This window comes from Muscardinus avellanarius (genome assembly GCF_963383645.1).
Source record: "Muscardinus avellanarius genome assembly, chromosome: 9".
In the NCBI taxonomy this organism is placed as follows: domain Eukaryota; kingdom Metazoa; phylum Chordata; class Mammalia; order Rodentia; family Gliridae; genus Muscardinus; species Muscardinus avellanarius.
This window is the reverse complement of record NC_137795.1, coordinates 73431131-73449838: the sequence shown is the minus strand read 5'-3', so window position 1 is coordinate 73449838 and position 18708 is coordinate 73431131. Positions and strand designations below refer to the sequence as shown.

The 18708-nt window shown below is 36.9% G+C and overlaps 1 protein-coding gene across 1 annotated transcript in view; it reads left to right on the top strand.

Moving 5' to 3' along the window:
* VWDE (von Willebrand factor D and EGF domains) overlaps nt 1–12818 on the top strand; it is a gene marked incomplete at both ends in the record, with an annotated part of 69282 nt that extends 56464 nt beyond the window's left edge. The window contains 12 exons of the mRNA XM_080701209.1: nt 29–586; nt 2145–2240; nt 2326–2418; nt 2938–3033; nt 3598–3693; nt 5394–5489; nt 6681–6776; nt 7231–7326; nt 8046–8141; nt 12087–12190; nt 12393–12480; nt 12742–12818. Of these exons, the coding sequence (XP_080557335.1) occupies nt 29–586; nt 2145–2240; nt 2326–2418; nt 2938–3033; nt 3598–3693; nt 5394–5489; nt 6681–6776; nt 7231–7326; nt 8046–8141; nt 12087–12190; nt 12393–12480; nt 12742–12818 (1592 nt within the window). The remainder of the gene's footprint in view (nt 1–28; nt 587–2144; nt 2241–2325; nt 2419–2937; nt 3034–3597; nt 3694–5393; nt 5490–6680; nt 6777–7230; nt 7327–8045; nt 8142–12086; nt 12191–12392; nt 12481–12741) is intronic.
* Nucleotides 12819–18708: the final 5890 nt, after the last annotated feature.

Sequence of the window (18708 nt, the reverse complement as noted above, 5' to 3'; positions counted from 1 at the left end):
CAAATCTACTTTATTTTTGGTTGGATAGATTTGAATTTTCAGCCCCCACCAACAGAGCATCCACTAACTGGTACAAGCTCTGTGCACCGTCCTGCCACTGTCAAAACATTCTTAAACACAGTGAACATCTCCTACTTGTCACTAAAGTCAATTACAACTGCAATGGATAATTCAAAGAAAGCTGTTTCTCATCAGATATCGAGTTATAAATATGTGGATCACATCCTCAGTGCAAATCTCAGCCTGGATGAATCGGAAATTTCTCTGAACAAGAGTGGTTCTTCAAGCATCAATCCAACAACTTCACACAACTCTGATAACAAAGTACAGGCTATTGCTCAGAGCACTATCCAAACATCTCCAGTTACCAGATCTTCCCATGGTTGGACAAAACGGAAAGATGAGTTTGAATCATTGGATACTAAAGCAGTCACCATTTTGCCAGAAAAGTCTGAATCAACCAAACCATCAACCTGTGCTGAATTGCCTTGTTTTCTTGGTGTTTCCTGTGTGCCAACCACAGATGGTCATTTCAAATGTGGACGGTGCCCCTTTGGGTATTATGGAGATGGTATCAATTGCAGAGGTATTCTTCTAAAATTCTTAGAAGATAGAAAGAAAATTATTTCAAGTTTAAATAATTAAGAAGATACTCGTTTCTATTCACTAATTTCTATTATGTTTTGTTCATCATATTTAAAAAAAATGGGTTTTCTGAATTACTTTTAATTAATTAATTTTTTGGTGGTACTGGGGATGGAACTAAGGGGCCTTCTACCTCTGGGCTATACTCTCAGACCTATTTTACATTCTATTTGGAAACAGGGTCTCACTATGTTGCTGAGAGCCTCACTAAGTAGCTGAGGCTGGTTTCGAACCTGCGCGATCCTTCTGTCCCAGCCCCCCAAGTACTGGGATTATAAGTGTGCGCCACCATGCCCGGCTTCTGAGTTACTTTTAAAAATAATGTTCACATTATATATTACCCAACTATATAATATATTTTAAATATGTTTATTGAGTACCCTCTGTATTCCAGAATCTGTAGAATCATTCTGCATCAGTTATTTATCATCCATGACAATGCCATATGTTGAGTGCTATTTTTCCACTGGGTAGAGGAGAGAGCTGAGGTTTGAAAGGATAACTGTCTTGGTATTAAGCATCTAAACATATAAAATAATGTCAAATAGATCTGATTAACATTGTAGACTGGGTTCTTTTAGTTCACATGGGCATTTAGCACTTCAAATGATTAATTCTGGCATATTTATTTATGTGAATAAACAAAGCTTCCTCTGTGATTCCTTCAGCTCTTTTTGATACAAGCAAGTTTTGCATCATTTTAATTTTACAGTATTATTTGCATCGTTTCATAATTATCAAGATGTTCTTATCCAATGTAAATGAAACTTTTTCTTTGAAAACATAGAACCTTTTGTTGTTGTTGTTATTGTCATTATTGACTTGCTATTATTGTTTTGGTTTTTTTGAGACCAAGATTGAACGAGACATGATAGAGTATTTTTATATTCCCAGTATACCTAAAAGGAACTTTCATTTTTTCCCTTTTTCTGTAAGAATGAGAATAATAATTCTCAATATTCATGTGTATATAATACAAAATTCTTTACTATTAACAAATAAAATGAAACAATATCATACATTTCAGTTTATTTGAGAAAGTTTTAAACACCAGAAGAACATACCAGGCAGTTAAAGCAGCTTAAGAAATACAAACCTCTTAGCTTATGATGCGTTCCTGGTATTTTGCTCTTTGAAATTCTGATTATTTCTGTCATTCATTAGCTGGTTAGTATTTAGCTGGTTAGTATTTACAGCTTTATTGCTTTCTGAAAAAAGACTAATCTGTATCCTTAGCTGTTGCCTACAAAGGTAGTTACTGTTATGGGAGTAATTACTGCATATTATTTTACTTTCTTAATTTGTAGTCATTATTTCCCTGATATTCTAATGGTAAAACAAATATATAGAAAAGAAATGTATGGATAAATATAATGGCTGTTGCTTAGTACTATATCAAAATGTTAAATTCAAGAAAATTTTAATTTTATTATAACAGTCTATGTGTAACATCTATATACCATATTCAGATTCCAATCACTTTTTCTTTATTTTTGTAGCCATTTGTAGGCACCCATGTGGAAAAAGCAGAGAGTGTGTTGCCCCAAACATATGCAAGTGTAAACCTGGTTATACTGGTTCTAACTGCCAAACTGGTAAGTACAAACTGGTTGCTCACATAATCAAATTTATTTGAAAATTGATATTTGTAAACCATAGGCTTTATTATTTTTTATACAGCTGTATGTCAACCTGCTTGTAAAAATCATGGAAAATGTATAAAGCCGAACATTTGTGAATGTCCTTCAGGACATGGCGGGGTTACCTGTGATGGTGAGAATTCAAATTGAAAATAAAATAAATAGGGCTAAAACACAGCATTAACAAAAATGTTTTTAAAAGATAATTTAGTTTTATTCTGTTTATACTAACATGTATTCTTAGTGTTGGTATAAGAGTCTACATTTCTTTATTTTCACTAAAAATAAATTATCTGAGAATTTTTAAAACTTAAATTTCATAATTTGGTTTGAGCCAGGTGTGTGCCACCACGCCCGGCTCAAACCAAATATTTTAATAAACTTTTTATACATCCAACTGTGTTGCATTTACTAGGTTTCTTTTACAAACCAAAACATGCTGATGATTGGTGAGTGTTTTCAGAAGGTGAATCCCAATAGCCAATCCCCCAGAACTAAAGTGCAGAGTAAAAAAAAAAAAAAAAAGGACTGGATTCATTATAAACTGCTTTTATGATAGGGCTTTATTATAGCTGCACTTCATAAATATAAGCTGATTTTTCATTGTCATTATTATTAAGACCTAACCTCATAATGAAATCTTTATCTGCAGAACACTGCAATCCACCTTGTCAACATGGTGGCACGTGCTTACCTGGCAATCTCTGCACTTGTGCTTATGGTTTTGTGGGATCGAGGTGTGAAACAAGTAAGCAAAACTCCCTTGAAATCTGACATTATGAACCTGTTCTTTTGTTGAGCTTATGGTTTTAATGCCTAATGAAATAGATCCAAACCCTAAATAAGGAACATACATTCATGATTTATGATGATAGTTATCATCGTAGGTAGCACCGGGAGCAAGGACGGGTGACCAGTACTCTTATTCTCTAAAATAACTCTATTCTTGACCCTACCCAAGACCCTTTCTTTGAGATAAGAGGAAATAAGTCATATTAATTACAGATAAATATTTCTCTCTTAATTTATGTCTATGATTACTTTCATCAGTAACTAATAATTTTCCCAAATACCCAACTTTGTTGACCATTCAACTCAAAAGTTTTCACTTTACACATCTCTAATACTAACAAAATAAATATATATGAGAAGTGGGAATCATATAAGGCCAAAGTATAAATTATGTTTTATCTTTCTGATCATATCCATTAGCAGGTTTATTTGGCAGCTAAGAGCTAGTTAGCTAAATGCCAACAATATGACCATTCTAAGACTAGTTTGACTTTCTCTTATCTTTGTTGCATGACCTTAGTGGTTTGTAACAGGCACTGTGAAAATGGAGGTGAATGTCTTACACCTGATGTTTGCCAGTGCAAGCCTGGCTGGTACGGACCCACCTGCAGTACAGGTAAAATCAGAACTATTTGCAGTGAACATATCAATTAAAGAAACCTAAAATATACCAGTGTCTAAAAGACTCGTACCCAGACGACAAAAGTCATCTGACAAGATAGATATGAAGTTGCTATGTCAGATATATTTTTAAAACTCTTATTTTTATTTTCATTTTCTTCTTTCATTGAACAATATAATTTTTATAGTTTTATTATTATCCTACTTAACCAATATTTTTTATTTTGCCTTTATATTTTCCTCACCAACCTATCAAGTACAAACACAAAACACCACTTTGTGATGCATTTTGTAGGTTTGTTTTTTTAAATTGTGACACATTGTAATTTCATTCAGTAAGCATTTTGAGCTAAGCAGGCAGCCATCATGTTATTTTGCCTTTATGTATTAGAGTATCAGACTTGCTTCTTTGGCAGCAATGTTTGCAGTTATTCATGTTTAAACTAGTTGGCAGCCGGGCGTGGTGGCACACGCTTGTAATCCCAACATTTGGGTGTCTGAGACAGGAGGATCATGGTTTGAGAACAGCCTCAGCTGCTTAATGAGGCTCTTTGCAACTCGGTGAGACCCTGTTTCAAAATAAAGAATAAAAATATAGAACTGGGGGTGTAGCTCAAAGGTGAAAAATGCCTCTGGGTTCCATCCCTAGTACTGAAAATAAATAAATAAATAAATAAATAAACCTTTAAACTAGTTGGCTATGATCTCATGATTTTTCTCAATAAAAATTTAATTCAACATTTCTCACTTGTCAACTACATATGAAGCATGATGCAAAGGGAAATAAAGATCAGTATAATTTTTGCCCTTATTTCAAGTATCACATTGTTAGAGAAGGAGTCATCAGATGCAATTATGAAATTAAAAGCCTAGATAGCGTAGATCAATTTGGGTTAGAAGTATTATCATTGAAGCACTGTTGCTTGGAATCGAGGACAGAAATCAGTTTTGGCAAGTGGAGATTGAAAAGAGACAGTTATTTGTAGTAGACATTGGAGAACAGATGAAAATTCAGGCTGAAAACGGAATTGGGCCTGGCATAGTGGCATATGCTTATAATCCCAATAAAAGAGAGGCTGAGATGGAATAGCACAGGTTCGAGGCCAGCCTCTGCAACTAAGAAAAACCCTATTTGAAAATAAAAAAATAAAAAGGGCCGAGGGGGTCTAGCTCAGAAGTAGAATTTTCCTGAGTTTTATTCCTAGTACCACTCACAGACGTGCGCGCGCGCGTACACACACACACACACACACACACACCCTGGAATTGGAATGCCTTTTTAAAACAAAACAAGTGTCATAAAGCAAACCAGAATGGTTTTTAGTATGCTAGGGCATGAATGCAGTTATCCCTGTTTGATTTGGGAAAAAGACAAACACATACCCATAGCCATATGTATCTGAGTATAGCCTACAAGCCACCCTACTGAGTAGAACTGTCTTCACTTGCAATCATTTTTTCTCAGCTAACTAGTCCACATTCTTAGCTTAATATTATTTGTCAACTCAATGCACATACTTGGGAAGCTACTATGCAGTTATCTCATCCCTCTTATGTTTGGTAAAGTCTAATTAATTATAGATTAGGACTTTCACTTGCAGCAAAAAAGTAAAACGTTTTATTATGCTCCATTTTGTATTTCTGTGCTATTTAGTAACACTCCCAAGGTCTTTTTCCCTCCTGCTGTTCTTTTAGCTTCCTGTGACCCCATTTGCCTCAATGGCGGCTCCTGTTTTAAGCCCAACACTTGCCTCTGCCCACATGGATTCTTTGGCTCACAGTGTCAGAATGGTAATTATTCTTTATAAGTAAAAAAGGCTAATGGAACCCTAGACTTCAACAGAACTTTGAGTAAACACAAACATTTCAAAGAGGAAGATGCTACTTATTTTTTTTACTCTATTTCTTGTGTTATTGCAGTTTTAGTCACCAGATGCCCAGTTCATACAAATGTATTAGAGTGGCTTAAATGTTTCCAGGCAGCTTTGTCTTTATATTGTTTAAACAAAAAACAAAACAAAACAAAAACCCAAAAAATCCTGCATTTGGGAACTGTGATGTAGCTTGGTGGTAACATGTGCTTGGGATATACAAGCCCTGGGCTGGATTCTTGGGGAGTAGGAAGAGGGGTGCTAGTTTGGTGGCCCACATTTGTAATCCCAGATACTCAGGAGGTTGAGGTAGAAGGATCATAAGCTCCTGGCCAGCCTGGGCAACTTAGCAGTGCCCTGTCTTATAATAAAAATAAAAAGGGCTGGGTAGGTAGCTCAGTGGTAAAGTGCCCTGAGTTCAATCTGTCGCACACACTCTATATACGCAAAATTGTATTTAATTTTTATACTGAAAGAAACATCAAGCAATAATAACCCTTTCATAAAATGATAAATATTAACCTATAAACTTCATGGAACAGGTTCATATACATGTAAGTACTAAGAAAATATATTCTAAATATCTAATAAATGTCTATAACAAAGCCAAGAAATCATTGCTAAAAAGATTTTTTTTCTAAGAGTCAGATAAAATTCTGCCTCAAGAGTATTCAAAAGTTAAAGGTGTTTTCTAACATTTTTGTGACAAATTGTTGAGAATTTTCTAATTTCCACATGAGCAAATTTTTTTTTTGAGGTAGGTTTTGACTTTCTTGTTTTTGTCTAGATTTTTCCATGCTTTACTTTATAGCATGGTAAAATATAAGTTAAGGCCCATAACGTGTACACTGTAATGCCATGACTCCATTAGTTATGAACGCTTCACCAATACATTTCAAGCTGTGCTAACCCACTGGCAGCTTATGGCTATAAGCAGTGCATTTTATGATTTAGAAAGGACAGTTTTAATGACTTGCAGTTGTGATCTTTTATTTTAATAGCACATTCCTTTGCCTTGTGGCCCCATAAATAACAAACACAGGATGCAATATGTAATACAGAATAATTGAAAACATAATATTCACAAACCCACTGCCATGTGTGCTTTCAGCTATCTGTCACCCACCCTGTAAGAATGGTGGCCACTGCATGAGAAATAATGTGTGCATCTGTCGTGAAGGATACATTGGAAAGAGATGCCAAAAAAGTAAGAGACTGACAAACCCATTTGCCTATTAGAAGAAAATTCCCTAATGTATATAATGTACATTCACAAACATATAAAAGTCAATCATTAAGCCACGCATGAGAAGGAGGGGCAGGGGAGGGAATAGGGCGGGAATTGGGGAGGGGCTAAATGAATGATGTGTGCCTCTATTGTCTTGTACCCCATTAAGATGTCTGACTACAGTGCACCAATAAAAAATAACAAATAAATAAATAAACAAATAAATAGGTAAAATACATAAATAAATATAAAGGTAAAAGAAAACCACTGCTGTTTTTTATTTTTTTTAATTTTTATTGGTGCATTATACATCATAATGGGGTAAAAAACTTGTGTAGACATAAATGCACACATCACCCAGCCAGCCCCCACCAAGTCCCACCACTGCTGTTTAAGGGCTGATATTTCATGTTTTTACTGTTTTTGCTTTAAGGCATCTGTGATCCTATGTGCATGAATGGAGGAAAGTGTGTGGGAGCAGGCATTTGCTCCTGCCCCTCTGGTTGGAGTGGAAAACGATGCAACACACGTAAGAATAAACACTCGCAACATGCTACAGCCTACTGCTTCCCAGAGAAAACGAAGCAGAATTTAACAGAAGAGCATGTCCTTGTTTTTATTTGTTTGACTTAATGCTGGCTCACTTATTTTTGCTTCAGAAGATACCTTTTTAAAATAGAAAGAGGCAAAGTCCTCTAAATTTATTTTTTGAGGTAGCAGAGGAAGAGGGGATGTTCTATTTCCTAGATTTTCAAGGATATCTGCCCAGGATAAGTAACATGTCCTTGCATTCCAGTCTCCCACTCTGAAGTAGAGCTCAGTGGAAGGGTTTGAAAAATGACTCAAGCCTTTCTGAGATGGGTCCCATCTCCTGGGTCAGTTTTGGAGGGGATGACAGTTCTTATTCAAATATTTTGTCTTCTTTTCTATAAAAATATATTTCAAAATTAGTTGTAATTACGGTGTACAGATCAAGGTGGAAAGTGAAAAGCAATGCACGTGCCCAACAATTGAAGAAAACATATCATACTACATTCAAACAGTGGAACCTTGTACGGCCATTAAAATCACATTTTCTAAAAATATGTAGTAGCATTTAGAAATGTTCAGGATAAAAGGTTGAAGGGAAATCCTTTTAATCATTGGATGTTAACTGTTTCTCCTTTTTTTTTTATGAAAATTTTTGTGGTTTACGATAGGATTGGACCAGTCATTAAAAACGTCGACTTGTTAATGTTCCCTTTGCAGCTGTCTGCCTTCAGAAATGTAAGAATGGTGGTGAATGCATTGCTCCCAACGTGTGCCTTTGTCCTTCTGCCTGGGAGGGACTGCAGTGTCAAATACGTAAGCCATCAGATTTCTTTCTGTTCTGCGTTCTGAATCTGAGCCCACTATGATCATTAAAATGTGCTTCAGGAGAAATCTATAATGGAAAAGATTCCACCATGCCCATCCTCTTTTAGAAAATGCTTTTAGGGCCAGGCATGATGGTGCACACATGTAATCCCAGCATTCGGGAGGCTGAGAGCAGAGGATCGTGGGTTGTGGACGGCCTCAGCTACTTAGTGAGGCCCTCTGCAACTTAGTGAGACCCTGTTTCAAAATAAAGAATAAAAAAACAGGGCAGGGGGTGTAGCTTGGAGGTTGAATGGCCCTGGCTTCCATCCCCAGACCTGGAAAAAAAAAATGCTTTTAGAGCTGGGTGTGGTGATGCACTCCTGTAATCCAAGTATTTTGGAGGCTGAGACAGGAGGATCCCGTGTTCAAGAATGGTCTCAGCGACTTAGCAACACCCTCAACAACTTAGTAACATACTGTTTCAAAATAAAATTAAAATAGAACTGGAGATGTGAATCCGAGATAGATGCCCGTGGTCCAATCCTCAGTACTCCTCCCAGATATTTTAGAAATAAAAAGAAATCTTAGCCAGTTTTATATTCACTTATAAAGAAGAAAGTATAATATAATATGCTAATTTTTTGTGTGGCATAGCTTTAAATTATGGTTTGACAATGAGGTTTCCTCAGGTAGACCAAAAAAGGTTTTAATATGCAGAAGTTTAAATGTTATTTTATAAGTTACAGATTCATTTATCATGAAAGTCTTAGAAAATACGGGAAAAAACAGAAAAAATAATCACTCCAAATCTCATCACCCAGAATAAACTTACCTTACTTTTTGAGCATTTTTAAATCCATTCTTCCAGTGCTAGTTATGACTTTCTTCATAGAATAAATATCAACTGAATACAAGAAAATCAAATTTTATGCCATTTTAAAATTTATGAACACTTGAACTATCATATTAAAGTATGAACAATGGTTAGGTTGATGGGAAAAATGGGAAGTCTCCCAAAAAGATTTTCAAAAATCAATATCTACATAATTTCAAATTTTGTAGCCAAGTGTTAAACATCATCATACCTTTTACTAAAAAATATGCCCTCCTTATTCTCTTTATTTTTCTTTTTGTCTTGGGGAATGAACTGAGCTATAACTCCAACCCTATTTACTTATTTGTTTATTTTTTACTTTGAAACAGGATCTCCCTAAATTACTGAGGCCTCAAACCTGTAATCCTCCTGTCATAGCCTCCCAAGTCTTGACAGATGTGTGCCACTACACGTGGCTTATGCCTTTATTTTCAGTTTCTTTGAACCATCCTATTGTTTTCATGTATCAACATTTTTGCATATGATTTTCATGATCTACACATTTTATGATTACTATGATATATTTTTATTTTAGAAAATATATAAGTACAATTAAGTGCCAGTATTTACATAAGAAACATGTGCTCAAAAAATGATAATCCTGATTAGAAGTTAGATGTGTTAAAATGCTAGGATAAAAGAATTATCAACGCCAAGTTGGGCTGCTCCTTCTGGACAGAAGTACTTGTGGAGAATGAAGGAGGATGATGAGGAAACACTAAAACACATGAATGTGAAAATAAGGCCCAAGTGGTGGCAGAGTGAGGTTCCTGGTGCACAGCTTCAGGCATCCTGAAGCACCTTTAGGTGAACTAAAACCCTTCCTTGAAATGCTTTCTTTCCAGCTCTCTAGCTACTGTCCAGAAGTTAGACCATTTCCTAAACAGATATATGTTGCTGCCATCTGCTGGAATATTGTAGTAGTAGCTATTTATTTTTATTTTTTATTTTTGGTACTGGGGATGGAACCCTTCTACCTCCAGGCTACACTCCCAGATCTATTTTATATTTTATTTGGAAACAAGGTCTTTTAAGCCAGCGAGGCTGGCTTCAAACCTGTGCCATCCTCTTGTCTCTGCTTCCCAAGCACAGGGATTACAAGCGTGCGCCACCACGCCCGGCAAGTAGTAGCTATTTCAATATGGGCCATCTATACTGTGAATAGTGCGACCTTAGCTGCAGAGCGCTTGTACAATACACAACCCATCCAACATAAGGCAGCCCGATAAAAACATAGCCTGTCAATGTTGCATTTTTATAAAAGGGAGTATTATTCTAGAATTGTCCAAGATTTTTATATGACATACTGAAGGGTATCACTCTTGTGAAAAATAACTATATTTTATATAATTTTATAGCATGTTCATTTTCACTCCATATGACCCAAATTGTGTCTAATATGTCCTAAAGAAAACATAATTTAAGCAATATTTTAAGTTTTATAATATAAATACCATAAATCACTTTACCATTCTCCTTCTTTTGAACATCTTAGTTATTTGCAAAATATTATTATTATTATAAGTAGTATAAATATTCTTTATATAAATTTTGTGATACATACACAGAGATAATGAGATTTAAGGAGGTACTTTTAGAATTGCTTTGGGAAAATTTTCAAAGAAACATTTTCTAGTACAGGGTGAATATGTTTAAGAAGTTTCTGATAGAGTTGTTTCACATTAAACTATCAGTGGAAATATATCAAATTGTTTCTTTCTAAATATAGAAACCATTATTGAATTACCTCTTTTGAATTTTTACTAAATTGTTAAAAAAAAGATAATTATAAATGCTATCTTCTATTACTGACTTAAGCTCTTGTCAAGAATATACTTCAAAGAATTTAAAATGTAGCCAGTGATGCCGGGTATGGTGGCACAGGGCATGGTGGCACACACTTGTAATCCCAGCATTCAGGAGGCTGAGACCAGAGGATTGCAGTTCAAAGACAGCTTCAGCTACTTAGTGAGGTCCTTTGCAACTCAGTGACACCGTGTTTCAAAATAAAGACTAAAAAATGGGCTGGGGGTGTAGCTTGGAGGCAGCAGACCCCTGGGTTTAATCCCCATCACTCCCCCTTCAAAAGTAGCCAGTGATATTTTTCTCTCTCTTCCCCCTCCCCCTCCCCCTCCCCTCCCCCTCCCCCTCCCCTCCCCCTCCTCCTCCTCCTCCTTTTTCTTCTTTTCTTTTTGGCAGAATTGGAGATTGAGCCTAGGGGCTTTCTACCTCTGAGCTACAATACCAGTCCTATTTTTAATTAATTAATTAATTAATTAATTAATTAATTTATTTATTTATTTATTTATTTGTGGTACTGGGGTTCCTGGAAGCCCTTCTACCTCTGGGCTACACTCCCAGACCTATTTTTACTTTTTTTTTTTTTTAATTTGGAAACAGGGTCTTCTAAGCCAGGGCACGCGGCTGGCTTCGAACCTGCGCGATCCTCCTGTCTCTGCCTCCCAAGCGCGAGGATTACAAGCGTGTGCCACCACACCCGGCTATTTTTTATATTGAAACATGGTCTCACTAAGTTGCAGAGGGCCTCACTAAGTAGCTGAGGCTGGCTGTAAGCCTAAAATCCTCCTGTCTCAGCCTCCTAGGTGCTAGGATTATAAGCGTGCTCCACCATGCCCATCTATTTTGGTTTCTTGTAATATCTTTATAGATATCTTGTAATATCTTTATAGAATTGTAAAAGTGTTTAAGTTTGGGATGCTGTGTGTGTGTGTGTGTGTGTGTGTGTGTGTGTGTAAGACTGCATTGATAAGATTCATTCATAGATGATTCATTAATAGATTCTTTTTATCATCTTTCCTTTCTATGTTAATGCAACTACTAAAAAAATTTTAAATTATATATTTTGCTCACATGATCTATGATTATTTCTAATTTATTTTTACCTTACACAAAAATTGTACATATTTATGAAGTATCACGTGATGTTTCAGTACATGTATACATTGTGTGATACGATCCTACCGCTGGAGCTGAGGTCATTACAGAATAATAGAACGAAATATGCCACAAACATTCATTTTCAAAATATGGTAATTGTAAAAATTTGTGTATTGCAGCAATTTGTAATCAAAAGTGCCTTTATGGAGGCAGATGTGCATTTCCGAATATGTGTTCTTGCCGCACTGGATATCATGGAATCAAATGTGAAAAGAAAATGAAGGTATTTCAAACTTTAAAGAACAACGAATATTAGACACTGATACCTGCACGTCTCCCCGACTTAGTAACTGACTCCTTTTAGTGCTTTATTTCTAAAATAAAACATGTATAAGGATTTAATATTTGCCTCTAAAACTAAAAATAATATTCTAGTATTATTGTAGAGTTATCTCATTGTACAAAATGTTGATGTGCTCTTACAGAACTTTAATGTATGGGTAACAACTGTCGCGTATAATGCAAGATTTCACGGCTCTGGAGATGAAAAAGTAACTATTCCACAATATGAACGTAACACCACTAATTTATATTTTTCTCAAATTCTCCATCAAAATACTGTCCTCATTTCTTCAAAAAAAAATCTACCATCCCTTCCGTGATTTGGGGATGAGTCTAACACCATTCTCAGAGTTTCATGTGCCACAAAAGTTCTACTGATTTTAATTATTTCCATGGCACAATTCTTTTTTTATTTTCAGTCTATTAAAATTTATTTCTAGAAAAATAAAAATCTCTTCCTATCACTGGAATTAGGATATATTTGTGTTTCAGAAAGCAAGAACCAAAGGAAGAACAGCGCCTTTCACGGAGTTTCTGAAATAATCGCCCTCACTGATTTGGAAGGCTAGTGCTATAAAACATCTGTTTTAAAAGTTTCTATGATGATACTTTTGCATGTATGGTTCCCCTGCATTCTGTTTAGCCTCTACTCTTAAATTTCCAAATATCAACAGCCAAGATACTTTTTTCAGTCCTACCTCCTCAACATACCCGAGTTGTTCGAATGACCACACACACACACACACACACACACACACACACACGCAAACCTTTTTTTTTTTTTGGTGGTACTGGGGTTCCTGGAAGCCCTTCTACATCCGGGCTACACTCCCAGACCTATTTTTACATTTTTATTTGGAAACAGGCTCTCTTAAACCAGCGCGGCTGGCTTCGAACCTGCGCGATCCTCCTGTCTCTGCCTCCCAAGTGCGGGGATTACAAGCGTGCGCCACCACGCCTGGCCCTTTTTTTTTAAATTTGTAGTTGTTTTAATTTTAAAAACAATTATACGCTATTTAGCACTGCAAAAGGACCAAGGGAACCCCATGTGCTAGAGCATGCCTGTAATCCCAGTACTTGAGAGGCCGAGGCAGCAGGATCACAAGTTTGAGGCCAGCCTCAGCCACGTAGCAAGACCCTCAGAAACTTAGCATGACCTTCTTTCAAGGTAAAAGATAAATAGGGCTGAAGGTATTGTTAAGAGGTAGAATTCTCTTGGGTTCACTCACTAGTACATAAAATAAAATATAAAATGGCCCAAGACTTATGAATATCAAAGAATGCTGACATGCTCTAATTTGAAAAATGATAAGAAGTGCTCCTCTTGAAGTTTGATGCTGGATCAGTCTGGCATAGAAGCAAAGCGGATTATTGTATGCTCTCCTCTGGGCACCAGTGTCTAGCCTTGAAGGATATGACTCCCACTCTAACATCAAAATAGGACTAGGGTTTGAAAATCAGAAAGCAAAAGTTATTGAGTCCTTATGTATTCAATATTATTGAGGAAAAGAAAGATAAACGCTTGAAGACATCCTAAACATATTTTATTTTAATTTTATTTGTGTTTTCTTTGGCACTGAAAACTCACCTCCAAAGCCTTTCAGCTCCACTTTGACGGTACTAAATTAGGCTGCTTCTCTACATTCTATTTTTCTGTGTTTTTTTTACCATCTGAATCTCTCATCATATGATCAATAGCAAATAGTCTTTATCCTTAAAGACTTCTGAGATCACATCTGGAATCATACTGGGGGCAGAAGGGTGAGGAGGAACAGACGGTTGTGGGGAAGGAATCGGGAAGCTAGTTCCAGGACCAGGAGCCCTGCTTCACTCCATCCTCTCACTCCGATCCTCACTCTGGCTCTATTCTGTTGCTCACTAGGGCCATCATTTCTACTTGTTTTTAATATTTCTTTTACTCTTAAACACAGGGTAAAAAATAAATTTCTCTTTAGCAGGGAAAAAAAAAAAAGCAACTAACATTCCTGGGTATTCATAGAACTTTCTCTAATGTTTTCCTTTGCTCCCTAACTTCACAAAGGAGAGTTCAGGCTTGATAACCGGCCTTAGCCCTTCTTCCAGCATCTTCAGTTGATGAGAGAGAAGGAAAGAAGGAAGGAAGGAAGGAAAGAAGGAAGGAAGGAAGGAAGGAAGGAGTAATGAGTGAATTTCTAGAATTTCAGTGGAATAGAGAATTACTACTGGCTCAAAACAAAAAACAGAGCAAGAGAAAAATGAACAAAGGGAGAGAGAGGGTGGGCTAATGAAAACTTTCAAAAGTCATCACATGGTACTACCTACTTGGTATGCTTACCATTGACCTTGCTGCTTGTTCACTCTATGGCCTTGGGCAAGTTATTTAACCCCTCTGAGCCTCAGTTACCTCATCTATAATATGGACTGAATATATGTGAAACACCTAAAACAGCTCCAGGTATGTAGCTAGGACTATGTAGGAATTTGTTACTAGTTATTACCTTAAAAAGAACAAGGGAGAAAAGGAAATGAATGGGGACTGAGACTTGAGAGATAGGTTATAATGCATTATCAATATCTACAGTCTTCCCCAAAGGAAAGCAGAAAAAATTCACTGGTTTTATTGGGTGTGGTTTTATTGGGTGTTTCCTGAATGGAAGGCAAAACGGAATGACATAAAAAGCAATCTTTATTTGGCCATGATGCTTTGACCTTTAAATATGATCTCGATCACATCCCAATTTAATGAAAACATACTGAGTATAGTGGCAGACAGAACTGAAAAAGCTCTAGGTCTAAGGTCAGAGGGAGAGAAAAAGAAAAGAATGAGCAAGGGTGAACAGATTTTCTACAATCGATGAGGCCTTTTTTTTTTTTTTTTTTTGGTGGTACTGGAGGTGGAACCCAGAGGCTTTCTACCTCTGGGCTATACTCCCAGACCTATTTTATATTTTGTTTGGAAACAGGGTCTCACTAAGTTGCTGAGAGCCTCACTGAGTAGCTGAGGCTGGCTTCGAACCCGTGCGATCCTCCTCTCTCAGCCTCCCAAGCGCGGGGATTACAAGCATGCGCCACCACGCCCAGATTATTTTTTTAATGTTAAAAATTTTATGCCACCCATCCAGTGTTGATCATTATGAATACTTTGGTATATGTCTTTCTAGAATCTTAATAAATGTATTTTTAATTATTTAAATAAATAAATTTCTGCACATAAATGGCTCATAGAGGTTATTTTTAGATTTTTTTTGTATCTAGTATATTGTTCTTTTCTTTCTAGTTCTAAGTCAGCCACAAAATGACTTATGATTTTGTGTAAGTTGTTGGTATTTATTTATACATTGAAATTTAACTTCCCTTTTAGTACTACAGATAAAACATCATTGAGTAAAATCAAGTAAATGAATTATAAGCATATATCTCAAGAACTGAAAGTTTCCATTCAGAAAAGGTTAAAAACAACTCTTGACATCTACTTAAACATCATTAAAAAAATTTTAAAGGCAAAAGAAGTTAATAAAATATGAAATGTTTTCAACTGTCAGGGTTAGAGAAAAAATATATATATGTGTGTGTGTGTGTGTGTGTGTGTATACCTCCAGGTCATTTAAACTGGACTTAGAAATGTGATTCTATGTTTACATATTTGAATGAGGTATGTGATATTCCAGTCATTCACCATCTTAATAAACTAAATATTTTCTCAGTCCTATCTGTTGCTATGTCTGCATTGTCAGGATTTAGTTGGTTAACCAAGACCACTTGATAGCTCCCAGACATACAGTGTTTCAGGTAGAAGTAGGGACTCCCATGACTGTTGGAAGAGTGAGGAGGTAGAGGTCAGGAAAGCAGTTGCGAATGGTGGGAGCGGAGGCTGTGAAGATTCCAGCCAAAAGCACCCCTTCAATCCCATTTCTCACGCTGTTATCCAAAACACATTAGCACCCAGCACTGGGGGCACATAAATAATTTTTCGTCTAGGTTGTGGCAGCCACGGGTTCTGGATGACAACAGTGAGGGTGCCGACAGGTGTTTTTCAGAAGCTTTCCTGCAGCTGCTACCAAACTCAAGAATCTACAACATCTAGCACCAACCCTTTCAGGGAAAATTTGTCCTAAAAAATGTGTTAAAAAGCCGGGCGTGGTGGTGCACGCTTGTAATCCCAGCATTCGGGAGGCTGAGACCGGAGGATCACAGTTTGCGGACAGCCTCAGCTACTTACTGAGGCCCTCTGCAACTCAGTGACACCTTGTTTCAAAATAAAGAATAAAAAAAAACTAGGCAGGGGGGGTAGCTCGGAGGTCAAATGCCTCTGGGTTCCATCCCCCAGACCCACAAAAAAATAAAAATAAAAAAGTGCTGAAAAGCCATGATGAATCTTTCACTTATCCAAGCACCTTAGCAGCCAACACTTGCAAAAATAAATAATAAGTTAATTAATTAGTTAATAAAAAAAAGAACTCCCTCTTTATTTGCATCTTCCAGTTCTCCAGCAGGTTCTTCTTTTGGGCTCTAACCCCAAGGCACACAGAGAAGGGGATTCCGGAAAACAAAGTCCTGAGCCTTAGGAAAGAATGGGAGTGGTACCCTGGGCACATTGGTGAGCCTTGTGCTGGAAGTCTGCATCGTACTATTTTTCATTATATTCCAGAGGTTAAAGCCATTACTTTCCACTGATAGAAATAATGCATTTAGTGCCACCCTCCCCACTCTCCTTTATTTTTTTATTGCTTTGACCCGTAAAAGGAGGGAGGTAGGGATAATGAAAATTTTTATTTTAAAATATTTACTTGGTTTACTTGTGTTTATGTGTGGAAATAAAACTCAAATGCCTGTTATCAATACCATGATTGGTATGGTTCAGATCAGTATCCCCCTCAGGCCCTGTGGTAAAATCTGGCCCTCAGCTTGGTCACTTTTGGGAAGTGGTAGAAACTTTAAGAGGTAGGGCCTAGTAGGAACATGTCTAGGGTCTTTGGGGATATGCCCTTAAAGCAGAGAGTGGGACCCTGACCCCTTGCTCATCCTTTCCCTTCCCTGGCAGGGGAAGGGCCACCCTCTGTCACATATTTCAGCTGTGATGTCTTGTCTGGCCACAGGCCCTGAACAACAAGGTCAGTCAGCTGTAAACAGACTTCCACAACTGTGAGCCCAAATACACATTTTACATTTTAAGTCGATTTACCTCAGATATTTGTTATAGTGACAGAAAACTGACTATCAATAATCCTTTTTGGTGTAGGAGTCAAGAAAGAGATGATCACAAAACCGAATGCTTTTGCAGATAACACGAGAGAACTTGTAGTAGGTTCTCAACAGCACCAAATTGTTTTACATAAATCGTGGGAGAAGTGGACAATGTCAATAAGAAATTGTCACATAATTGAAAGATTTGCCTCAGGGATTGCCAGTTAGTGAAGAGAATAAATCATTCTTTTTTCTTTTTTTGTTGTTGTTATTTCATAACTTACCAATAACTTTTCCAAAAACATTTTAATCTAACCATACCCATCTTAAATTAATTATAGATTTATAAAACTTCTTTTAAGCAGAAAGATAAAGTGTTTTTTTTTGTTTTTTTTTGTTTGTTTTTGGTGGTACTAGGGTTCCTGGAAAACCTTCTACCTCCAGGTTACACTTCCAGACCTATTTTTTTAAATATATATTTTTATTTGGAAACAGGGTCCCTTAAGCCAGTGAGGCTGACTTCGAACCTGCGTGATCCTCCTGTCTCCGCTTCCCAAGCGTGGGGATTACAAGCGTATGTCACCACGTCCGGCAAGATAAAGTATTCTTAAGCCACACCTGCATTATAAGATAAAGAAATGTCATGGAACACATGATAACTTCTTTGGGTTCTTGGCTTCTGTGGCAAAAAAAAATTTCAACACACACCAGTCAGAGATAAAGGCAGAAGTTTTAATTTAAGTAAAAATACATGTTCAGGAGAAACACGGGCCATCGCAAAGAGCATGAGATAAGCCCCAGGAGAGAGGGGCAAGAACTGCCAGAGCTGCCCCAAAATGGCCAAGAGCTCCTCAGATCTCTACTTTTTTATAGAGCCCACTAGAGAGAGGGTAGCCAGGGACACATAGGATGGCAGGCTCCTTCTTTGAAGCATTAGGATAACAAAAGGAATTCCTTTTAGATAAGAATCCCAGGTAGCAGAGACATGAAGTGCCATGAAAAGGTTTAGTAACTTTTCTAGGGATCTTCTTTAGGCAAGCTGAACTTTGATAAAAGGTGAAGCTCTCTCAGGTTTAATCATCTCAGGAATTTCCTGAGGTCATTATGATTTAAAGGATGGGCCTGGCTTTTTAAAGAATAGCCAAGCTCTATCAAACTGATGTTAAAAATACAGTTTTAAAATCTCTCTACCTCCAGGCTACACTCCCAGACCTATTTTTATACTTTTTATTTGGAACCTGCGCAATCCTCCTGTCTCAACCTCCCAAGCGCGGGGATTACAAGCATGCACCACCA